Raw genomic sequence first — 25,702 nt, forward strand, 5'->3', positions numbered from 1 at the left:
CTGAGGATGAACTTAGGGTCTGGGTAGGTACATATAGGGGAGGCATTCCTTCAGATAGCCTGGCCCCAAGCTTTAAATGTCAATACCAGCACTTTGAATTGGGCCCGGACCTGGACTGGCAGCCAATGCAGCTGGAAGGGGACTGGCGTGATGTGGTCTCGCTGGCCAGTCCCTGTTAGTAACCGTGCTGCCCTGTTTTGTACCAGTTGAAGTTTCTGGACCATTTTCAAAGGTAGCCCCACATAGGGTGGTGCTGCATTGAACAGGGGGTTGGACTCGATGGCCTTGTTGGCCCCTTCCAACTCTGCTATTCTATGATTCTATAACACGTTGCAGTAACCCAAATGAGAGGTTATGAGAGCATGGGTCTCCACTTCCCTTGCTCGGCTTCGTCCATTTTCTTCGGCTGCCCCTTACGCCTGGAACGCTCTTCCAGAACATTTGAGAACTACAAGTTCAATCGCAGCTTTTAAAGCTCAGCTAAAAACTTTTCTTTTTCCTAAAGCTTTTAAAACTTGAATTGTTCTGACTTTTATACTGCCTGTTTGGTGCATTCTCTTACCCTCCTTATTGCTTTATTATGATTTTATTAGAATGTAAGCCTATGCGGCAGGGTCTTGCTATTTATTGTTTTACTCTGTACAGCACCATGTACATTAATGGTGCTATATAAATAATAATAATAATAATAATAATAATAATAATAATGGATAACTGTAGCTAGACTATCTCTGTCCAGATAAGGGCGCAGTTGGTATATCAGTGTAAGCTGATAAAAGGTGCTCTTTGCCACTGAATTCACCTCAGCTCTGGATCTAAGAGCACCCCCAATCTACAAACCTGATCTTTTAGGGGGAGTGCAACCCCGCCCAGAACAGGGTGAACATCACCCAGCCAGACAGGTGAACCACCCGCTAACAGCACCTCCATCTTGTCTGGATTGAGTCTCAGTTTATTGGCCCTGATCCACTTCTGGTGAATAAGGGTGCTGTTGAAGGAGTTGGGGGATTTTTGTGTGAGAACCAACCCAGAGCTCCTTCCCACTGGAGCTGAGAGTCATCACAAACTGCTGTTGTGACATACTGGGAGTCCAGAAATTAGACTTCTGGGTTGATGGAGTTAAACAGGGAAAATAAAAGTATAGTGGGCTGGTGGGGGTGGGGAACCGCTGAGTGTTTCTTTCTCAGAGCATTGTGGGTGATGAAGAGATGCCAGCTGTGTTGCATGACATACCTGGGATGATCGTGTCACTTCGCCGGTCATAGAGGGTCCCGAGGTGCAGAGGGCGGCCAAGCGCTGGCAAGTCATACTCTCCTGCGACTAGGGAGTCCATAGACCCAGTAGAAGAGATTTCTTTTGCCCAACTGAAAGCAACAATGTCGTTGAGATAGAACACGGCGCTCTGCATAAGGCATGCATCAACTTGCAAGATTGACTAGTTAGCAAGGCTGAAGAATAACCAGCAAAGGTTTAGAGCCATCAGAACAAGTGAAAGAATATTTATAACTAGGCATGTGCAGTGATCATAAGAGTCAGCTCGAACCTGTGATTTGGTGCTTTGGAAAACAGCCTTGGACCAATTTGGAGGCTGCCCAACCTGAAAGTGAGATTCAGAATGAAGCTGTTTGTTTCCCATTGGTTGGTGGTAATTAGGCCACTCTTGAAAATGTCTCACCTGGACCCAGAGGATGTTAACTGCTATAGACCCCTTCCTAGACAAGGTGCTTGAGCGGGTGGTTGCAGGATAACTCCAGGCACTCTTGAATGAAACAGATTATCTAGATCCATTTCAATCGGGCTTCAGGCCTGGTTTTGGAACGGAAACTGCCTTGGTCGCCCTGTGGGATGACCTTTGCTGGGACAGAGACAAGGGGAGTGTTGGTTCTCCTGGACCTCTCAGTGGATTTTGATACCATAAATCATGGTATCCTTCTGGATAGCTTGACTGAGCTGGGACTGGGAGTTGGAGGCACTGGGTTGCAGTGGTTCTGCTCCTACTTGGATGGCCTATTCCAGAAGGTGGTGCTGGGGGATTATTGCTCTGTGCCAGGACACCTAGGCCTTGGGGTTCCACAAGGCTCTTCTTTATCCCCTATGCTGTTCAACATCTACATGGAACTGTTGGGGGAGGTCATCAGGAGATGTGGGCTGAGGTGCCATCAGTATGCAAATGATGCCCAGCTCTACTTCTCTTTTTCATTGCATCTAAGGGGGATTCTACACGTCGTACTGAGGGCGCTTCCATGCGCCCCCAGTGCACCCCCAAAGTGATCGTGTAGCTTGCCTGTTTGAAGAGACGAGGAAGAGGCGTCCTTGCCGCCGCCGCCGCCGCTGCCACCCACCTACCTCCTCGCTGGCCGGGTCGGAGGCGAGGAGGTAGGTGGGTGGCAGCAGCGGCAAGGACGCCTCTTCCTCGTCTCTTCAAACAGACAAGCTGCACGATCGCTTTGGGGGCGCCCTGGTGGCGCATGGAAGCGCCCTCAGTACGACGTGTAGAGGGTCACTAAGACAAGGGTTAGGAAAAGGACTGGGAAGTTGGAATAAAGAGGTTGTCTTGGAATTGGAAGGATAAGCAACAAGTAAGGTAGTTATTTTGGGTGGTTGACCTCTGTAATTACAGTCAACCACAAACAAATTTGTTTATTTATGTATTACATTTCTATACTGCCCACTAGCCAAAGTTCTCTGGGTACTTTATTAGCCAAAGTTTAACACCCTAAAATACTATAATAGAGTAAAACATTATATAAAACCGTAAGTTAAAAACAGAATAAAACCAAGATAAAACCCAGCAGCAGTGCAAAGATTTGAAAACACAAGAACACCCTTTTTAAAACCGAAGGGCTAAAAAGCCTCGGAGAATAAGGAGGTCTTCACCTCTGGCCTGAGCAGCTCATTTCATTAGGACGTGCACCTCAAAGGTCCTGACTGGAGCGGAGGAAGGAAAAACACCCCCACTGCTCCAATCGGGGGCTTCTGATAGGCGTAGAGGGAACATAGCAGATTATATGCACTGGGAAAACGCTTAGCATGTGGAAACTCCATCGGGGAATTGACGATGTCAATTTCAACCATCTGTCAATTTCAACCATCTGTCAGGGATGCTTTAGGGTGGATTCCTGCATTGAGCAGGGGGTTGGACTCGACGGCCTTGTAGGCCCCTTCCAACTCTGCTATTCTATGATTCTATGATTTGGTAGCCCTAAGAGACCTCTGTCTGGAAGGACCTCCAGCAAACCCATCTCTCAGAGGCCCAATACAGCTGATGTGCTAGACTTTGTTACTGCTTAGTCCTCAGAACTACCAGAAATGTTCTCTGAGACTATTGAGGCTTTTTTTTTTTTTTAAAGTGCAACCAGACACGAAATATGCATTTCCAAAAGAACATTTGTTCAGTTGAAAATTCAAGTAATGTCAAAGTTGCATTATGTGAGCTGATATAAAAAGTGGCTGAAAACAGTGGGGAGAAGTTAAGGGAGGGGCCCAGACTCTTCCTGCGGACCCCTGAGCTTGCCTCCCTTGTACCACAAGAACGGAAGCTGCACTCATGACCTCTCTTCCAAGAACACATCGGAGCTTAGGGTGGTTAAGAGAGGACGGGGCCATGCAGTGAGCTCTGCTGACGATCGTACCCAGTTACAGAGCAGATACAGCAGCAGCTGCAACGGGTATGCTACATTTTTGAACCCAGTCCCCTTAATGTGTGAACAGCCAAACATGGAGTGAAAGGAGGAGGCTGTTAGGGGCACAGACAAGGTGCAAAGGATGTCTGTCAGGGATGCTTTAGGGTGGATTCTTGCATTGAGCAGAGGGTTGGACTTGATGGCCTTTAGGCCCCTTCCATGCTATTCTATGATTCTATGAAGCAAACAGAGGAGGGCCCCGGCATGTTTTGCAGCCATTGGGGTTGTCCATATGGCTGTTTACTGCGGCGAAAATGCGCATTTTTGCATCTTCGAACAGATGACGCAGCCGCAAATGTGAAGCCATCCAGGGGCAAACCCTGGAAAATCCACTCCAAAAAAGTTGGGCATTTACCCCGACTTTTTTGGCAGCAGAGGCAGCTCCGCAGCTGTAAAAAGAAGCCCAAAAACATTTTTTAAAAACATAAAAACAGGGAATGGGGGAAGAGTAGAGAAACAGTGCCATTCCCCCACTTTTTAATTTTTTTTACTCTAAACCTGTGGAGCTCCACAGAAACAAATATAAATTTTGGAGGACTGGGCAACCCCCATGTAGAGCTGCGTAGATTTGGCTGTTTAATTTAAAAAAAAAAAGGGGGGAGGGAGGGACAGCCTCATTCCTTTCCTCCCCCCCAGTTCCTTTTTTTTTTTTTAAGGAGTCTGAATATGCAGAGGACCAGGCAACCTCTAGGAAAAATCGCACTTGCCTTCCTTTCCGTGCAACCCCCAGGAAGGAAGGCAAATGCAGGTGCAAGGCGGCTCCCAGCACCAAAGTGCCTCCGTATAGCCGGGGGCCCAGCTCTGGCTTCCAGCTGTACACCACACCCATCAGTCCACTGACAACCAGGGCAGGGAAATCGTCTGCCTGTTCCTGTGGTGCTTCCAGGTGACGCTTTTTATTGTGCCACCCGGGCTGCGATCACAGAGAATTTGACAGGGCCCCCAAATGATGTCCTCTTCAACTTGTAACCCTCCTGTATTCCCCACCACTTCTTCCGGCTCCCCCCACAAAATCTGTTAGGATGGATCAGCTGCGCAATTTCTTATTTTGTTGGTAGCATTAGGGCCCCTCCGCCTGGGAGCTCCCAACACGAGAGCAGGAAAGCAACGCGAGTAACTTCACAGCATGGCATGAAGTTTGCACAAGGAAAAGGAATTCCCTTAAATGGGGTCTTTCCCCGATGCTCACCTGGAGACCAGATTCCTTCCTTCTCGGGGGGAGTGGGGAAGCAGTTCTGCCACCCTGCAGTGTCCTGTCTGAAAAGATCGGCTTCCGAGAAAAACCGAAAGCGTTTCCCCCCCTCCTTGCTGCATTTCCTGTCGGTGGTGCTGGACGTTTGCAAAAGCAGTTCTGTCAGCTCTTTCAGCTTGTAGAGCTGCTCAGGATGCCCAAAAGATGACTTTTGATGCTTAGCCCTGTGTCACTCTGGCCTTAAAGTAGCACCAGATGTTTTGTGGGGAAGAGCCTTTCTGTCTATTTTTAAATGGGGAACTATGCAGCCCTACTCTGGAGCAAGGGAGGGTCGGCATTAGGGCTGTGCACAGCACCCCCAGCAAACCTTGGAGGCCATTTCGAAGCCTCCGAAACAGCCCTGATTCTAAAGCGAGAGTCGGGCAACCCAAAGCACGTTGGTGTTGTGCGTTCCTGGGTGCTGACCCTGCGGCTGGCACCCAGGAAAGCCAGTCGCAAGGCCAACCAGGACTCCGTTGGACTCCTGACGTCCCGCTCACAGCCCCCTCCCCTTCCAAACTCAGAGCTGCTGCTGGGAATTACTTTTAAATCATGTCTTCCTCTCTGAGAGCTGTAGTTTGCAGCCCTAGGTATAGCCAAATCTGAGAGTCCACATGACCCTAACTTTAAATCATGGCTCAGTTCTCAGGGAGGATGTCCTGATTTAAAGGAAAATCCCAGCGGTGGAGGTGGCAGTGGGAGATGACCGGGAAGGGTGGTGAGGGAGAGGGAGGTGAGTCCATTGGGTCCACTGGACTCATCTGGACTCATGGCTGGTCTTGCACCAGCTTTCCCGGGTGTGGGCAGGTGAGAGGAGCAGCCCAACACAGCCTCAAATCAGCCCGAGGCGCCCCAAGGCTTTGGCACTGATCTGCTTCGGCCTGGGGGTGCCTCGGCTCAGATTCGGGTTTCAGCCCAAGGCAGTGCACAGCCCTAATCTTCACACCCTCCAAATTACTAGAACTTTGAAAACAAGAAAGCAAAGAGGTTCCTGAAACGGCATGGCATTGCTGGGATCTTGCATGTACTCATTTATTTATATAAACTATTTCTAGGCCACTGTGAGCATCAGCAGGGTTCACTGTGCAAGAAGTCACTGCTGGTGGCATCGCTGGCTTTCCCTGCGTGTACCTGGGCTCCCATGCCAGCACAAAGGGCAAGGACAGGTAGTGATGATGTCTCAAAGGTCCCCAAGCATCACCAGCTGGCTGCATCAGCCAGTGTGACCATCTCCTGAAGCGGCGTGGCAGCGGAAGGGAGAGGGGGAGAAGCAGGGAGCATGGGAGGAAGATGGGAGAGCAGGGAGGGGGCAGCTGCGGCAGGAGGGAGATGCCCAAGAGGCAGAGGTGGGAATCAGAGGCAGGCAGGCAGAGGATGGAGGACAAAGGAACTTGGCAAAGGCAAGGACAAGGACTTGGCAAAGGCCAACCCTGAAGGGGCCCGGCAGTTGGCTTGCATGCTGGAGCCCCCGGTCCCTTGCACGAAAGACCTCCCACAATTACGCCTGGTTTGGCAGTACTGACCGAGCAACCTTGTGGCTCTGGTATTGAATGTGGGACTTGGACAGGGGGATTGCAGAGAAGCTGAATGAATTCTTTGCATCGGTGTTGAATGTGGGGCTCAGAAAGGGAGATTGCAGAGAAGCTGAATGAATTCTTTGCATCAGTGTTGAATGTGGGACTCAGAAAGGGAGATTGCAGAGAAGCTGAATGAATTCTTTGCATCGGTGTTCACTGCAGAGGATACAGGACAGATGCCTGTGCCTGAACTGATGTTTTCAGAAAAGCCCTTCACAGGAGCTAGCTGCAACACAGCTGGACACATTCAGGCATCAGCAGCACAATAAAAGGAGAGCCTGAGAGGCTGCGGGTTTGCTGGAAGCAATGGTCTTGTTTGGTGCTCTGTTCCAGTCTCATATCTGCCAGCTCTTTGACTTGGTTTGGACAACATCTGACCCTGGAAAGTCCTTAGTTGGACAATATCTAACCCTGGAAAGACCTTAGTTGGACAACATCTGACCCTGAAAAGACCTTAGTTGGACAACATCTGACCCTGGAAAGACCTTAGTTGGACAACATCTGACCCTGGAAAGACCTTAGTTGGACAATATCTAACCCTGGAAAGACCTTAGTTGGACAACATCTGACCCTGGAAAGACCTTAGTTGGACAATATCTGACCCTGGAAAGACCTTAGTTGGACAATATCTGACCCTGGAAAGACCTTAGTTGGACAACATCTGACCCGGGAAAGACTTTAGTTGGACAACATCTAACCCTGGAAAGACCTTAGTTGGACAACATCTAACCCTGGAAAGACCTTAGTTGGACAACATCTGACCCTGGAAAGACCTCAACTATTCTTCTGTGTAGTCCTGAAACCTGTACTGGCTCCCAATGGATACTTTTGGCATACCAACTTTGGACTGTTAATTGACGATTCTAACCGCTGCTTATCTTGCAACTCCTGTGATTTACGACAGGGTGGTTGTGTACATTTATGCACATACATAGTCATAGATCAGGGGTGCAGAAACTCTTCCAGACCGAGCGCTGAATTCCATTTTGGAGAAACTCTTGGGGGCTACGTTCCAGAGGTGGGCAGGGTCAAATGAGAAGGGAGTTGGCCAAAGCAAAAGAGGTGGGTCCAAAAATACAAAACACATCCCAGCATATGGTAGCTGAAAGCTCTTACAGCTAGTAGATCAGCCTTAGAAGAAGCAGGTCAACCTCTGAGAATGGAGAAAGATCAGCACAAGTGTTGGGGAAATATCAGATGGTTGGAGAAAAGGGGTGGGGCCAAGTGAAGGAGTGTGGCCATCTGGGGAATCCTGGAGTTCCAGACTGGGCCATCACGAGGGTCTGGGCTTGGCCCCGGCCGGAGCCTCAGATTCCCCACCCTTGGTATAGCTCAACATAGCCACCTGAAGGTTTGGATCCTACTTGGCAGTGTGGTTATGAGGACTATCCTGACGAGCGACTGCACCTCCAAATTTACCACTTCACACCTGAATTGCAGTAATTGAAGACAGTGATCTTGAAACCTGAGAGTTAGGGGGCGTCCCTGCTCTCTTCACTGCTGCTTCTCTGCGCCTGCCTGCCCCTAGGAAGCCCTCTCCTCACTGGAAGAGGGCCTGAGGGCTACTTCTGCAGCATCCCTCGGCCCCTTCCCACCTTCCCCTCCTCCTGGGCTGCTTGCAAAGGCTCTTCCTGTAAACCAGCTGCTAGTTCAGGCAGCCAGAGGGAGGGGTTTCTTCTCCATCTGGTTCTCGGCAGGACAACACCTAATCCACTGCTTTGTTGCTTTCATTTTCAACGTGGAGCAAAAGTTGGACTCATAGTTCTGTTGAGAAGAGCAGCACGAAGGCAGTCCAGAAATTGGAGAGCTCTGCAAAAGAGGTAGTGTGTTTGTGTTTGTGTGTGTATATGTGTGTGTGTGTCAAACCAGAGTAACACACTCTGGCTCAGTGGCACACAGACAGACCTTAAAAATTGAAGGGAAAGAGTGCTTCTGAGCACATTCTCAGCTCAGGAATTTGTTCTTAACCCTTAGCCACAAAAAATCTCTTTTGGTCTGTCCCTCCTCCTGCCCCCCACCTCCACCCCAGTTTTCTTTGTTCAGTGGGGTTAGGGACTTGCAGTTGTTGGTATTTTTAAACAGCAGGAAGTCAGGAAAACTTGCCGATCTATTACAAGCTGCCCAGAGATCTACTGGTTGATCGTGAGATGCATGTCACCCACCCCTGCAATGCAACCTTACTCGCATTCTGTCGGTGTTCAGTGTTCCTACAGGAGTAAGTCCTTCTATGTTCGATGGGGCTTCCTTACTAGGAAGTGTGTTTAGAATTGCAGCCTCAAAGTGAAAAAAAAACACCCAAGAAAGTAATTTCTGCAATAACACTTGTGTGCAGATACACAATTCTTAAAAGCTTTAAGATAATGCACTGAATTTGTGGGCAACTGAAATAATTTGTCTTGTTTTCGTGGGGGGGGGCAGCTCCTGGTTGAAGCCACCTGACGGGGCTTGTTCTTTTTTTGTAGGTGAAAAGTTGTGGGTTGGAAGAAGCCTTCTTAACAGAGCTCCATTTGAGGCAGGGCTCAGCCCCAGAGCCTGTTTTCATTGCCGAAGCTGAGCCCCAGGCTATGTAAGGAAAGTGCAGCCTTAAAAGTGAGGGTACAGGACACAAGTCAAGGGCCACAATTTTGGAAATTATTGAAAGGGCCTGTAACAGAATCAGAATCCGCAACAGGTTACACCTCCAGCAGATTTTACTTCCAGGTGAATGTGCAGAGGGAGCCCAACATTGTGTTTTAACTAATCTGTCAGGGATGCTTTGAGGTAGAGTCTTGCATTGAGCAGGGGGTTGGACTTGATGGCCTTATAGGCCCCTTCCAACTCTACTATTCTATGATTCTATGATTCATGGGCAGCCCCCATCTGGAGGACTGGGGCCATTTTCAGCCCTGGACCTCCAGCACGGGGTGCCACAGACCACGTCCCCCTCAAAAGCCCAAACTGCCTATTTGCCCCCGAAATGTGCTGGTAAACTGCACCATTGCACTAGAGGGTGCTACAGTGGTTAAATTTAGCCTATTTCCAATGTAAATGTAACCCCTTTGAGTGCCCTGTAGCAGTTACAGAGCAGTCAAAGGGCTAAATTCAGCTTGCACACAAGCTAAATGTGGACATTTGGGTGCTTTGTAGCCATGATGGATGCTATTCCTCCCACCACCACCCGAAATTTTAAAAAAACCCACACATTTGGGGGGAGTAGCAGGAGCCGAAGTGGGTGTGACGGGGGCCTCCTTTTGCCCACCCTGTTTTAGCGTCTCAGAGTGCTGCTCCCTCTTCCCAAAGCCTGGCCAGCAAGGACCAGGCAGGGCAGGAGGCTGAATGGCCTGGAGGCTTGCAACCATGGCTTCCCACAAAGGCTTCTGGGTGAATGGCTGCTTCAGCCTTTAAGCTAGGAAACGGTTATTTTCCGTCTGTACCAGTCAGCGACATTGTGTTATGGGAAAGATGGGTCAAAAGCACAATTACAGTGATCGCATGAGAACATCAGGTGTCTTATCCGGAGGCTCTAACGAGCTGACATTCCACGGTGGTTCAGTCAAAAAACTGGCCATAACACCCTTGGAAACCCAATTCGTGGGTCTTGCCCATGCCAAAGAGATGCCAAGTAGTGCCTTGTTCATCACAACAATGTAGACTTATGCTATAGATTCTTATGATGAGAAGAGCTGCTTTGTTATTAGTAGCTATGCAATCCATCACTTGCTGAACTTGGCAGCAATACCAAGTTCAGTTATGCTATAATCATTGTTCTTGTGCCCAGGGGTGGGGGGACTCCAGACTGCTCGAAGGGTCTTCTGTGCAGGGAGCTTTCGCAGTCTGGGCCACTTTATTGGAATATGCCTGAATGTGCTGAGTGAATTATGCCAATAAATTAGTCTCCTTGTAAGCAAACCTGTGAGTCTGGCTGACTTTTGTCTCCTTGGCAACCCTGAAACAACCTGAAGCTCACGGCCGGAGGTAGACGGACTGGAACAGAGGCACAACCATGGTGATTTTGACAGCAGATCCTCCCTCCCCCCCCCTTTTTTTTTTTTTTTTAAAAAAAGCAATTTTGGCTAGATGGGCCTCTCAGCCTGTCTAGCTGACTTAGAGGTGATGGGTGGGAAAGGCGATGTAGAGGCTGTGATCCCACGTTCCTCCCCTCCCCTCCACACCTCCCTTCCCCACCCGCTGTCCTGCCCCCCTTTTTGCCTTCTGAGAGATCTTCTGAGGCACTCTTGTGACCTTGGATGAGCTGCCACCATGGTGCTTTCCTTGGTGGCTTACGAGAGCGTGGGGGAGTTGGAAAGCCCAATCTCAGATCCCCCTTCCAAGATCATGGTGGTGTCCGTGGTCTCAGGAGTAGGGATCTGCCATATCCTAGGCTCCCTACGGGGCGTAGGACTGTTCTGTTGTTTTTAAAGGGGATTTTTCTGGGACTTGATGTTTTTATTTTATTTTCTATTTATTGCAATCACACTTTGCCTTTAGAAAGTGGCTGGATCTCATTTGACTGTAAATAACTTCTATCATTTGCAGTGACGAATACATAGATTGCGACTTGGTGACAGAAGAAATGGCGAATCACTCAGATTCGGAACCTGCAAGGGTAAGTATTAGGAAAGGTGCCATTTAAAAGATGCCCACTGTTGGCTGCCATAAAAAGTGCAGCTCCTCCTGCCTCTTGCTTTCTGGGCAGTGTGATACTGTTGTATTTTATGGATTTAATTGTGATACAAAAATGTTCTTGGAACTTGCAGGGAGAATCTGTACTTTCCATCAGGATTAAACAAACACCCTGTCACCCTCCCTGCCTCCTTTCTCCTACAAATACCTTTCAATCCCCACATTCACAGGGGAATCTATACAGCATCCCTTTACCAACTGTTTGGTGGAAGATCCAGGACAAATAAAAGGAAGTCCTTCTTCACACAGCGCATAGTTAAATTATGGAAGTCACTACTACAAGATGTAGTGATAGCCACCAGTTTGGATGGCTTTAAAAGGGGGTTGGATCAATTCCTGGAGAAGGTGGACCATGGCTACTAGCTCTGGTGGTTGTGTGCTATCTCTGGTATCTGAGGCTGTAAGCCTGTGTGCACCAGTTGCTGGGGAACATGGGTGGGAGGGTGCTGTTGCACCATGTCCTGCTTGTTCGTCCCTGGCCGATGGCTGCCTGGCCACTGTGTGAACAGAGTGCTGGACGAGATGGACCCTTGGTCTGATCCAGCCTCAGGACACTTTTTTGTTCTTATGATTCCCCAAAAAAACCTGCAGTATCGCTGCTGCGAACTGGCATCGATAGAGTTACACGGCAGGAGGGAAGATGGGCGATTCGGCAAGGAGAATTCGCACCACCATTGTCACACGGCAGCAATGGACAGCAAATATCAACTGAAGGAAAACCTCCAAAAGCATTTTTCCTGGCAACTCTGTGCAACAGTTTAGCTTTGAAAGCCTTTAGCTGCACATCTGCACTGATCATTGAATTTATACATTATACATGATAACTGTCCTTTAGTTTCGTTCTGGAATGAGACTTTCATGTCGGACATTACTAAACACTCACATCAGAACATCAGAAGAGCCCTGAGGCTGGATCAGACCGAGGGTCCATCAAGTCCAGCACTCTGTTCACACAGTGGCCAACCAGCTGTCGGCCAGGGACCAACGAGGCAGGACATGGTACAACAGCACCCTTGTTCCCCAGCAACTGGTGCACACAGGCTTACTGCCTTGGATACTGGAGAGAGCACACAACCATCAGAACTAGTAGCCATGGACCACCTTCTCCAGGAATTGATCCAACCCCCTTTTAAAGCCATCCAAATTGGTGGCCATCACAACTTCCTGTGATAGCGAATTCCATAGTTTAACTATGCGCTGTGTGAATAAGTCCTTCCTCTTATTTGTCCTGGATCTCCCAACAATCAGCTTCATGGGATATGACCCCTTTGGGTTCTAGTATTATGAGAGAGGGAGAAAAATGGAGCCTGCCTCCTGCCCTGTATTCTCCTGCCTACCCTTCACTGGGCTCCGCCCCTGTAACTACACCCACTCTCTTAATCCGAATTGGAGCCACCACTGACCCAAGGGCAAACAATCATGACGCCATCGGAGCAAAGTAAAAAAGTTGCAGTAAACGAAACATTGAAAATGCACCACTTCGTGGAGAATAGTAGGATGGGGCTGTGACTTGATGGCTGTGTCATGTAAACAATGGGGCGCCACTGCGCAGCACGATGGAGCGTAAGCAGTGTGTAGACAAGCCCCACATTACCTCAGCAAACACATGTTTGGGAACATAGGTTTCCTCAGGTGGCCTGCAGCTCTTGCGCTAGGAACCCTTGGGTGTGGTATTTCTAAGGACAATGCCACAGGGTCCATTTTCTGTGTGATCAATCTCTGTTTCTCATGCCACAGCCTGCAAATTGTTCCTCAGGGTTGCACATGTTGGGGGCGGGGAATGTTGTGATTGTAAATTAGTGTTGACTTTGTCAATTGAAGACTTTTTGTATTTAACTTATTATATACTTTAAATTATTTCAGGGACAGAAGGATGGGCCCAGACCAGGTAAGGAATGAGACAGAACATTGTCATCTGATGGCAGTTCTATCATGCCATTTGGCTTTTATTTAAATAGAACAACACTCCTTATTTGCTCTGTGTGTCTCTACACCTTTTCCTGTTGGGGGTGTGTGTGCACGTGGGGCAGAGGTGTTTGGTCCCAACAAGTTCAGTTCTAATTCTAGTAGCAGCATTGTCAAATTGCGTAATTCCCAGGCTCAGAACACGCACTGTGGCAGCCTGTAGTTCTCTCCTTCAACCTGAGACCTCCACGGCCCCCACAGCCTCCTGCCCTCTCTTCCTAGAGCACCCGGAATAAGGCCATCAAGTCCAACCTCCTGCTCAGTGCAGGAAATATATAATGACATGAAATCTTTCAACAGATCCTTTCATGGATCTGTTGAAAGGAAGACTTTCTCTTTCGAAATTATGTGTGTGTGTTTACGGAATGATATTAATAAATAAACTTTTAGAACAGTTAAATGCCATGCATTATGATTGCACTTGAGCACAAAAGCTAAAAGGACAAATGTTACATAATGTCAGGATTTTGCTTCTTCTGGAGTGTCATTGCTTAAGTGTTAATATTTAAAGCTCCATCACACCGGGGGTTAACACGCTCCCTAGCGTCACTTCTCCGCCCGTGTCTTCATTCCTCAGTTACTTCCTCTTTCAAAAGAGGAAGTACACAACGAGCCCAAGGCCCATTGAGTCCGCTGCTCTAATGGCGCTGCTTCTCCTGCACACAGCACTAGAGAGCAGCATTTCTGAGTTTAAAATTACATCGGACTTAATGAGGTGGGGTTTTTTGTGGCGCAAAGAAGGCCAGAAGGGGAGGAAGGGGCCCAGGAGGCAGACGATGTCATGGGAGGGATCTGAGCAAACTCCGTGAGTGCCCAGTAACGAGCGTGCAAGAAAACGCTCGTCGGATGGGAGCTTTTAGTGTTTAAATGGCTGATCACTATAGTACAATATATTTGGCTGACTTTGGGAAAGGAAAACAACAATGCAGCAGCCGTGCCACTCCCAGCTGGGCAGAGGGTGTTTGGGTGGGGTGGGGTAACTTAACAACTGTAGGGATAGGAGGCAGGGATTATGTGACAATGTGTATCAGAAATTTGGTAACTGTGGACATTCGCAGGGAAAATAAAGATAATTCTAATAGCACCAGGGTTATCCTAATATAGATGCCTCGAACCTTCTCTTGCATGGTCTTCCTAACTCACAGGGAAAGGCAAAGAGTCAGAACTGAGGATCATTCTCGTGGGCAAGACTGGAGGTGGGAAAAGTGCCACAGGGAACACCATCCTGGGCCAGGAGAAATTTCCTTCCATACTTGGGGCACAGACAACAACTGAGAAATCCCAAGAAGAAAAGGGGGAATGGAATGGCCAGGAGTTTTCCCTGATCGACACACCAGCTATTTTTGATTCAAAAACTCCCAAAAAAGGATCTCTACGCAATGAGTGCAAAGACCTCTCCGAGCCCGGCCCTCATGCCCTGGTGTTCGTGACCCAGGTGGGCCGTTTCACTGCGGAAGACGAGGCGGCAGCAAAGCGAGTCCAGAAGGTCTTTGGAAAGGAGACCCTCAAGCACATGATCATCTTGTTCACCCGCAAAGAGGATTTACAAGAGGGCTTGTCCTTGCAGGAGTATGTGACGCAGTCAGATAACAAGGCTCTCCTGGACTTGATTAAGAAATGTGGGGAACGCATGTGCGCTTTCAATAACAGGGCAGCTGGAGCAGAGCGGGACGGGCAGGTCTCTGAGCTGATGGAAATGGTCCGGAGAATGGTTCAGCAGAATGGAGGGGCATATTGTAAAACAAAAAAAGGTATACTATCTCGGTTGAGGGTAAAATGAGGCAGGCCAAAGGATGAGTGATTGTGAACAGCCTCAAACTGATGCCCTCATGATTTATACACTTCTTTTCAAGCTTCTAATTTTTTCTTATATAAATCTCAACAGCTTCCTAAATCCCATATTTGTGTTCCTTAAACCCTGTTTTTTTTCTTACATTACTGTAACATTTAAAATGAGCAATGTTGTTAGGAGCTGCACATCAGTTTTACCTGCCTGTGTAATTTGGGGCAACTCATTTGGGAATCTAAAAGAGGGATGAAGGAATTATGAGTATAAAAGGTGTCCTTCATAAATAGTGTAACATCCGTTTATCTCCCAATTATTTTAGTGTACTATTTTTTCATTTGCAACTTATATTGCTACTTCTTCAGTGCCTTAATTTCCATCTGCTTTTATTCTTTGTGGCTGCTGTACAGTACTGGAACTCCCTACTGCTGGAAACTCACCCAAGGCTGAGCCTCTTAATCTTTTGCCAGTATTACAAAACTTCTCATTTGGGATTATGTTTCATAGCTGGAGTTACGCAAATAGGAGGGCCCCCCCGGTTCCTCATCTATGCTTCAAAAGGATTCTTGCACACTGTTGAAATGTATTTTTAGCCACAAGCCTAGAGCACAAGGCAGGCCACAAATGTAAATAAAAGACTTCTTTGCTTTGTGTTTTGTTAAGTGCTGTTGCCCAAAATGATTAAACATTTAGCACTGATTGATTCAAATTAGCGAAAGCAGTCTCTTCTTAGCTTGATCTGGAACTGGCTTAATATTTTCTGAACATTCTCAATAAGCTTTCAGGAAAAGCAAATCTGTTTCCAAATGTTCCCCCCTCGGCTTGGAACATTGCCATGTGTGTGCTGATGGTGCTGCATGTGCGCACACTGACTTATTGCCTTCGGGGGACTGTAGTTTGGCTTCTTCCGAGCTACAGCGCAGGGGCTGGCAGAAAGCTTCACCACACCTACACATTTGTCCTGGTTTTCCCTCGAATTATCCCACTTCGTTTCCATCGCATATGAAAGCTTGCAAACTTACACCTGTGCACTTGTACGTCCCAAGCCTCTATACACCTCTCCTGTAGCACGTTGCTGTTATCCCATTTCATCGCTCTTTTGGATGTTTGCTGATGGGTTTTTGCTTTTGGACATGAGGAAGGGTGTGTTCAGGCTTTAGGGTTTGTGGTTGTGGTTTTGTTTAGTTCCAAATAGTCATTGTGATATTGCTGCTTTAAACTTATATTTCAATATATTGTTTGAATATTGCAACGGACGCCTCCTCATCCCGCCTCAGTTGAAGCTGGAGAACATGCTTGCCGTTGCCGCCACTTTTCCCTCCATTGTTCCTTCTCTCAGCAGGAGCGGCACATGTCGCCCATGACAGATCTCCTCAGCCTGGGCACCACTGGTGCTGCAACTGCGGGCCACCAAAATTTCATTTCCCCTCACTCTGACGACTGGGGGACTCTTATGCTTCCTCCTCCCACAAATGCGCCTGCAATGTTGTCCTACCACACCGGCACTGCTGGAGGAGCCTCTTGTGGCACCTGTCAGCCTCCCCCCTCCCCCCTGCACCACTAGCCGCCTTCTGCCCGCCCTTTAAGCCTGGTCTGCCTCCCTGTTTCCTGCTGGCTTCGGACTCCCCAAGTGCAGGATGTTTCCCGCCTCCACACTAGTTTCCCCTCAGAAGTGGCTAGTGCCCATTGAGGCTGGTGGGGCAAAGGGCAGGGGCACTTAAGAGCAGGTGGAAATGATGGAAGAACCAGACTTTCCGCAGTCCAAAATATGTCGCTAAGAGGGGGGGGGGGAACAACTGCAATCACAGCAGGACATGGTGTCATCGGAGCCCTTTGCATGCAATTCACCCCGACGGCAGAATATAAGCCTGGTGTTATAAAGCTTAGAGAGTCACATGGAAGTGTGATTATTTATTTATTATTTATTTTATTACATTTATATACCGCCCCACAGCCGAAGCTCTCTGGGCAGTTTACAACAATTACTCCCTCTCCAAGCAAAGAGTGCTGGCAGCAACAGAACTACCTCACATTTCTCTTTCCGGGGAAGCTAGGCTGGCTCCCTCCTTGATGGGCTTTCGGAAGCAGTCAAAAATGTGTTTGTTCCGGCATGTCAGGGTCCGGGATGTGGGCAGCAAGGCCTCAGTGCAGGAAGGCCGGGGCCAGGATGGATGGTGGTGGAACCGGCAACAGAGTCCAGGCAGGGTCCAGAAGCAAGCAGGGTTCAGAAGCCCTGCATTTAAAAAAAAGTTTTCCCAATTAAAAAAATGCACATGTGCATTTCTACAGATGTGCACTTTCCCCAACTGAACTGCCTCCCCCTCATTTTCAGGGACACAAACAGAGCAAAACGAGGTTTGAGGAAGAACGTGGAGAAGCTCAACCGCTCCAACGTTGCCCTTTTGCCCCGTACTTAGGATAACTTTTCCAGCTGGAAGTTCCCCTCTGGTGTGGAATACTAGCTCTGTTAGAGGGACTTTCTTCCCACTCCTCTTCATATTAGCATTGCGTTTATTCATGTATAGGAATTTTTATGCACTTTAGCCAAAAAGGCTCGCACTTCAACTTGTGAAGATAAGAAATATGTCAGTCCCTGCTTCCCAGGCTGACAAACTTGAACATGTGACGCAAAAGGAAATGGGATGGGGAGGGAGGAGGAAACATGCAAATTCAGGCCCCCGCCCACGCCTCTGCTGCGACTCCAGAGCGAGGACAGACAGCTGGTGCGCCATACTCACCTCACTCTGGAGGGAAAAGTCAGGGTAGGTCCTCAATTTTTTTGCTTCACAGCTTCACAGGAAAGCCACACGATGGCGGGTGCACCGTATGATCACCACAGCACCACCTGCAGCCACATGGGGCTTTTGGTGTGTATAGACAGCCCCCAGGACTGTCAGGGCCAACACCATCCCCCCAGTCCCATAGCCAGGGCTCTCTGGGCGGTTTACAGTTGTTATGGTTGCTCCCTCTTTAGAAACACAAGCCAGGACTGTGCACTGACTGAAGTCATTTTCTCTGCGTTCCTATCAATAGTTCCTCTGTGACCGGGCTGTCAAATGTGTAGGCCTCCACATGTTGTTTCACTACAATTCCCATCAGCCTTAGCTAACACACAGCCAATGGTGAAAGATTGTGGGACTTGCAGTTCAACAAGCTTTGTAGTGCCAAGCATCCAATGTTCTTGCAGGTATGAGGGCATAAGGCTGTGGTGAGAAATGGAGACATAGCAGATGACACAGAATTGGGTGGGATAGCTAATACCCTGGAAGACAGAAGCAAACTTCAAAGTGATCTTGATAGGCTGGAGTGCTGGGCTGAAAACAACAGAATGAAATTTAACAGGGATAAATGCCAAGTTCTACATTTAGGAAATAGAAACCAAAGGCACAGTTACAAGATGGGGGATACTTGGCTCAGCAATACTACAAACGAGAAGGATCTTGGAATTGTTGTAGATCGCAAGCTGAATATGAGCCAACAGTGTGATGTGGCTGCAAAAAAAGCAAATGCTATTTTGGGGCAGCATTAATGGAAGTATAGCTTCTAAATCACATGAGGTACTGGTTCCTCTCTATTCGACCCTGGTTAGGCCTCATCTAGAGTATTGCATCCAGTTCTGGGCTCCACACTTCAAGAAGGATGCAGACAAGCTGGAGTGTGTTCAGAGGAGGGCAACCAGGATGATCAGGGGTCTGGAAACAAAGCCCTATGAAGAGAGACTGAGAGAACTGGGCCAGTTTAGCCTGGAGAAGAGAAAATGGAGGGGAGACATGAGAGCACTTTTCAAATACTTAAAAGGTTGTCACACAGAGGAGGGCCAGGATCTCTTCTCGATCCTCCCAGAGTGCAGGAAACGGAATGACGGGCTCAAGTTACAGGAAACCAGATTTCGGCTGGACATCAGGAAAAACTTCCTGACTGTTAGAGCAGTATGACAATGGAACCAGTGACCTAGGGAGGTTGTGGGCTCTCCCGCACTAGAGGCATTCAAGAGGCAGCTGGACAACCCTCTGTCAGGGATGCTTTAGGGTGGATTCCTGCATTGAGCAGGGGGTTGGACTCGATGGCTTTCCAACTCTACTATTGTATGATTCTATGATCCTAAGAAAGCCATAGCAAAGGAAAATCCAAAATTACTCTAGTCACAAGCACTAGTTTTGTGTGGGTTCAATGGTCCAGGCACTGTATGGGCTGATGGCACTTAGCTGTGTGAAATTACTGGATGTACGTGCCTAATATGTTTCCGTCCTTGTGCAGCTCAAGTTCATTCACTGAGATCTGCTGATTTCTAATTCTGCCACCACCCTCACAATCTCCCCACTCTGGGCGACCCATCATTCAGATTTCTGAAGGCCGTGGCCCCACTCAGTCAGCTGAGCAAGACAGAAACAGCTGCAGGGAAAGTAGCAGAGCAAAGCAGAAAAGGAAAACCGAAAGCGATCTCTGCTGTGCCATTTCTGGGAATTCACATGATTAAAAATAACACTCCACTTAGTAATGTTTACTCCCATGTTTATAAGATCGGAAGAGAGTGGGGGGAGGGGAGTTCGTGAAGATCCTTTCCAAGACCATCCCATCCTCTGTTTGCCCTGCTTTTGCATGAAACAAAACAAGCATTATGTTTGCAAACAAAGTTCAGTTCATTATAAGGAATGCAATTTGCACCTTAATACAATTTCACAGCTAAAGACACACAAAACAAATTATGGCATTTGCAGTCTCAAGATGTAGTGCAGGCCACCAATTTGGATGGCTTTAAAAGGGGTGGTGGTGAACAAATTCCTGAAGGAGAAAGCCGTCAGTGGCTACTAGTCACATGTGCTTCCTTCAGTAGCAGAGGCCGTAAACTTATATACACCAGTTGCTGGAAAACATGGATGGGACCTAAGGTCTCTTTAGTCCACGTTTGGGACAACGGTGATCATCACTGGTTGTGGAGAAAGGATTGTGGGAAAGGGCAGGTGGAAAGCCAGAGGCAGCGCTGCAGGTTTTCATTTCTGAAGGAAGCCACTATTTTGTCTCTAGATCCCTCCAAAGGACAATGGATATTTGGGTTCCTTTGCAGACATCCTTCCATGCTTGGATTTAAAATTCTTCACTACTTATGATATAACATATGGCTCATCTACACCAAGCAGGATATTCCACTATAAAAGTGGTAGGAAGGCAGTATATAAAAGGCAGGAGCCACGCTACTGCTTTATAGTGGAATTGAAGTGCACTGACAACTGTTGGGGCCCATTGACACATGCCATGTACCCCTTTCCTAGTGTTATATCCTGCTTGGTGTAGATGTGTCTATGGGCCCCAACAGTTGTCAGTGCAGTTCAGTACCACTATAAAGCAGTTGTGTAGAGCTTGCAGTGTATTTCCATACCGTTATAAAGCAGCAGTGTGGCTCCTGCCTTTTGTATACCACTTTCATAGTGGAATATCCTGCTTGGTGTAGATGAGCCTCAAGAGGCTCCCTGCTAGGAGTGATATTATTTTATTTTATTTGTGATGTTTGTATACCTCTAAATATAATAAAATCCCAAAGCAGTTCACATATAAATATTAAACTCACATATATCTTGGTTAATATAGATTTATTAACCAATGGAGGTTGTGGGCTCTCCCACCCTAGAGGCCTTCAAGAGGCAGCTGGACAACCCTCTGTCAGGGATGCTTTAGGGTGGATTCCTGCACTGAGCAGGGGGTTGGACTCGATGGCCTTGTAGGCCCCTTCCAACTCTGCTATTCTATGATTCTATGATTTGGGTATTCCTTTCCTAGCATTCCTCCTCAGTTTAGTCAACAAACTATTGTGTGTGCACACCCAGGAAGAACAGTTATTCTTGACAGTTTTTTTTGGATCCAGAATTAGTCATAGTTTGAGGAGACCCATTGAAAGTCTTAAGTTAATCATGATTAACTAAAACTCCATTGATTTCAATGGGCCTACTTGAACTGTGACTCAGTCTGGATCAGCTCCCTGACTCCAACACCAAACTTGGCACTCAACTTCCATGGCCTCTGAGCCCCAGAAATTCAAGAGAGAGGGGCATATTATTGTACAGGTGAATGGTTTCTGATTCCCCTCCATTTTTATTTTTATTTTTACATATCAATACTTCCCCCCTCCCTCCCCACAGCATACCTTTCCTCCCACCAAGGGAATGTTCTCCCTTATTTTAAATCAACACTGCAAAGTATTTGCGTCTAAAAATACTAAAGAGGAAGAAACACGATAATGCCGCTTTCTTTTTTTAATTGCTGGAAACTTCCTGATCTGGCCGGTCTCTTCAACCCCAACTTCGGAAGGCCGCCAAGTTCTCACAGTCCCTCCCTGCCTTCCAACTATGTTGTTGTGTACTTTAATAGCTGAACTCTCAGCAACCAAAGTAAGTTTCGCTTTTACTCAAAAGCTCAAACTGTAAACAGCCAGGCACGTTAAGCGGAGAGATAGGGCCTATTCAGACAACAGGCTAAGCCACGGTTAGGCCGCTAACCCTTTTGCAGCAAGTGGTTAGTGAGCATGTTTAGACTGTGGTTATGTAGCCACCATGGTTAGGAATGGTTCACACGACACGCTAAGCCACAAAGTCCAGTCCCCCCCGAAAGACTGTGTTTGCAGCTTGAGGGTGCTTCTGGATCCGTCGCTCCAAATGACAGCCCAGGTAGATGCGACAGCCAGGAGTGCCTACTATCTTTATTTATTTATTTATTTATTTATTTATTTATTTATTTATTTAGCACCATCAATGTACATGGTGCTGTACAGAGATCAGCTTTGCCTGATGCGCCAGATGCGCCCCTTCCTAGAGTTGGAAGACCTAGGTCAGATCTACCCGTCGTTGTGAAGGCGCTTCCGTGCGCCTTTTTTAAAGACATACCTAAAAGAAGCGTCTCTTCCTTTACTGTGTGTACTGTGAGCTAGGCAGTGCCGCCTGCGGAAGAATCTCTACCCCATTCAAAGTCGCTGTTCTGGCCGCTTCCCCCTCGCGTGTTCTTCCATTCGAATAATCCCCCCTCCCACCCGGTGGCTCTTCTGGCGCGTCTCGGCGGCGGCGGCGGCTCCTCCTGCAAAACACTTTGCTCCCTCGGTGTGTTTGTATTTGCGTTTGCGTGTGCGTGTGCGAGCACACACCGAAGAGAGTCCCGGGGAGATGACACTGCGGGGGAGAGCGAGAGGGAGGAGCTGAACTCGTCCGCCTCTAAGGCCATCAAGTCCAACCCCCTGCTTGATGCAGGAATCCACCCTAAAGCATACCTGACAGAGGGTTGTCCAGCTGCCTCTTGAAGGCCTCTAGTTTGGGAGGCTATTATTATTATTATTATTATTATTATTATTATTATTATTATTATTATTATTTTATTACAGGGTCATAGTGAGCAGCCCACAGCCAGCCAGGCTGAGTGGGGATTTGAACTCACAGTTCCCTGCTGTACTCTATTGCACACATTGGCTCTCTTTAAGGCTCTTCAAAAGCCCCGAACGATGCAGGGCCTGGTGCTTCTGTTGTCGCAGATAACTGGGAGGTCACCTCCTTAGGGTTCCAGCACCTGTATGAGATGCCTCCCCCTCCATCAGCTGCTAGCTCCTCAGCAGGCCCCGGGAGGACTCAAGGTCTGCTGCTTCTAGGCAGGCAAAAGAACCTCACTGAGCACAACTGTTGTCAATAGGTCAGAGAAGAAGCTTATCAAGCGCTCCTGTTAACTTCAGGAAAGGACAAAAGCGATGGGCCAGACAACCCAGAAGTGGAAAAGTTCCCCCGAAGCAGTCGAAGAGATTAGACCTGTGTGACCCCCAAACGGTCGTGTCAGAGGAGGGAAAAGGGGGGGTGAAAAGAAGGGCAAGAGGGAGAAATGGATCAGTGCCAGGAGCGTATTTCAAGGAGACGCCCGCCAAGACCAGGGCTGAGGCTGCCTGAGCAGCAGGCATCCGGGGCTTCAAATTGCTGAAGCTGGATATTGGCCTGGGGCATGAGCGAGCCAGGGCAGGGTGGGGGACCGAGCTCCTGCTAAGGGGCTGACAGTCGCTGCGTGTTTCTGGCAGAGCTCCATAAGGAAACTGCTTACAGTTTGACAGGGCCTCCGGAGACGCCGGCACCGAACCAGGAATGCAGCAGAGGGTTGTTGTGATCAGCAGCTGGGCCTGGTCTAAATGGCCTCCCAGATGTTACAGCCATTTTTAAAACTCCACAATGCCCCTGAACCACACAAGGTTCGGATCGTTACGGGGTTCCCACAAGGGTAGCTGGGAACCCAGAGTGGAGCTCCCTTGTTGCTGCTGCCACCGTAGCAGCGAAGTAAAGGAAGAGTAATAAAGAGAGAGAGAGAAGCTGCCCCTGCAGCTAAAAGGAAGACGCCCCACAGTTTGGCACCCCCAAAAGATGCAAATTGATCCATTCACCCAGTTCAGGGGCCTAAATGCCCCACCCTCCATCCCTCACCCATGAGAACCACTTGAATGTGATGTTTGAGCATTCCTCCGCTGAGCAGCTGTTCCCAATATCAGCCAGCTACAGAGATGCAGGTATGGGGAGGCTATTTACCCACCCGCCTCTCCTGTAGCGAGCAGCAGCAAAGGGTTTCCTGTGCCATTCACAGTGGAGTAGACAGGGCAGCCATGGGGGAGTGCATCCCACCGCCTCGTAAGTGTGGTGCTGAAGCTGCCTGTAAGGGAGGTATCTTGCATCCTGCTAGAAAATCTGCTTTGCATCTTGCGTAGCCAGGAAGCAGAACATTGTCAGCCACAGGAAGCTCACGTTCTGCGGACGGAAACTCTGTTGGGCTTTGTTTTGTTTTACTCTCTGTGATACGATAAGAAGTTCATGTTGACTGGAAAGCCACCTGTTAGAAGGTGTGACAAAGTAGACTCCAGCTTCCCTATTTCTCAGAATGGCAGAGCACTATTTTTTAGACCTTCTGCCCCAACACACACTTTCACGTGCAAATGCTCCTCCCATGCCTGTATTTTTCACAAGGCTTCACTGCAGCTCTTGCTGGCTGTTCTGCTAATGCTTTTAAAAGTTTGACTGTGCTCTATGTGGGCAATGGATGGGAACCCAGAAGAGCATCTAAACCAAAGAATCACTAGTCCGTAAGCATTCCTGAAAAATGTGCCTGGATTTCAGAATCATTAGCGGCTTTGAGCGAGGATCCCCTGAAAAAAGTGTGAAAACAAACTTTATTAAGCTCTCTGTGGGCAAATACTTGCAAAACTGGGACAGAGTCTGAATGTCTGGGACTGAGGCACAGGATGCTCTGGTAGGTAGGGAAGGGAATCCCTGTGGACTAACACAGGAATAAGAAGGCACGAGTACCAGCGTGACAGTGGCCCACTCTGTGGCTGGCTCCCTGCTGGAGTGATCAGGTTGTGACCATGATGGAGTTGCACTTTCAACTCTGTCAACAGAGAGCACACGCTCACCATGCCTGGTATCTGGTCTTGCAGCACGGGACTCCCATGACGTCATCCCTGCCCTACACCCATCTTGCCTCTTTTCCTCCATTTTGGGTATTATTTTGGTGCAGGGAAAGTCAGGATTATTTCCCCCAAGTGGATTTAATACACCCTTAAGCCTCCGTGTATTGCTGTCCTCTCACTTTTTCCTTTGTTGAGGGCATGTGCTTTGAATGTAGTCTTGCTGACGAAAGGGCAGGGCGCTATGGTTTTCCTCCTCCAGCACACTGTGTCGAATGAATGGACTTGTGCTTAGTTGGTTGAATGGACTTTTTACTGCTCCAACCCCACCCTCGTTGCCCGCAGAAACTTAACCCAGCCGATGAAATGTTAAATCAGTAAATCGCTAGACAACAAAGCCAGAGTGAGGGGGCGGGGGGAAGGAGCCTGTGCCCATCAGAGTACCACAACCAATGAACTGGAGGCAGAAGGAAAAGGGGCAGGGTGGAGGGGAGAGCCAAAGAGCAAAAGGGAGGTTTCACAGTGCAGTGCAATACCACAAACCCATGTGAAAGGGACCATTCCCTTGACACGGTTATGAAACGGAGGTAAAAAACATGGAGGCAAACCAGGAGGGAAATAGGGAGAAGCCACACACAGTTTGGGGAAAGTGCTGGGAGCATCACCTGCAGAGCCCTATTTATACTGGGGACAGTAGACAGCCAAGGAGGAATTCCCAAGTAATTCGGAATTCCAAGTAATGCGGTAATTTGGCCACTCCTGAAGAAGCCTAACCTGGACCTGGAGGATGTTAACAACTACAGGCCGGTGGCTAATATCCCCTTCCTGGGCAAGGTGCTTGAGCGGGTGGTTGCAGGACAACTCCAGGCACTCTTGAATGAAACGGATTATCTAGATCCATTTCAATCGGGTTTCAGGCCTGGTTTTGGAACGGAAACTGCCTTGGTCGCCCTGTGGGATGACCTCTGTCGGGAGAGAGACAGGAGGAGTGCGACCCTGTTGGTTCTCCTGGACCTCTCAGCGGCTTTCGATACCATCGACCTTGGTATCCTTCTGGATAGGTTGTCTGAGCTGGGAGTTGGAGGTACTGCGTTGCAGTGGTTCCGCTCCTACTTGGATGGCCGATTCCAGAAGGTGGTGCTGGGGGATTATTGCTCTGTGCCGTGGCTCCTAAGCCATGGGGTTCCACAGGGCTCTATTTTATCCCCTATGCTGTTTAACATATACATGAAGCCGCTGGGGGAGGTTATCTGGAGATGTGGACTGAGGTGTCATCAATATGCGGATGATACCAAGATCTACCTTTCCTTTTCATCAAACCCAGGTGGGAATGGCAGTGGCTGTTCTGAACCAGTGCCTGGGCACGGTAATGGACTGGATGAGGGCTAA

At 48.4% G+C, this 25,702-nt stretch overlaps 1 protein-coding gene across 1 annotated transcript; it reads left to right on the forward strand.

The window, feature by feature from the left end:
• The first annotated feature begins 8,087 nt into the window (after window positions 1-8,087).
• Window positions 8,088-15,613, forward strand: LOC134395584 (GTPase IMAP family member 5-like). The gene is made up of 4 exons (XM_063121748.1): window positions 8,088-8,311; window positions 11,007-11,076; window positions 13,017-13,041; window positions 14,264-15,613. Exons 2-4 carry the CDS (start codon window positions 11,044-11,046, stop codon window positions 14,896-14,898), a joined length of 693 nt encoding a protein of 230 aa, XP_062977818.1. The 5' UTR covers window positions 8,088-8,311; window positions 11,007-11,043; the 3' UTR covers window positions 14,899-15,613.
• Window positions 15,614-25,702: the final 10,089 nt, after the last annotated feature.

This window comes from Elgaria multicarinata, chromosome 1 (assembly GCF_023053635.1).
Source record: "Elgaria multicarinata webbii isolate HBS135686 ecotype San Diego chromosome 1, rElgMul1.1.pri, whole genome shotgun sequence".
Taxonomy (NCBI): domain Eukaryota; kingdom Metazoa; phylum Chordata; class Lepidosauria; order Squamata; family Anguidae; genus Elgaria; species Elgaria multicarinata.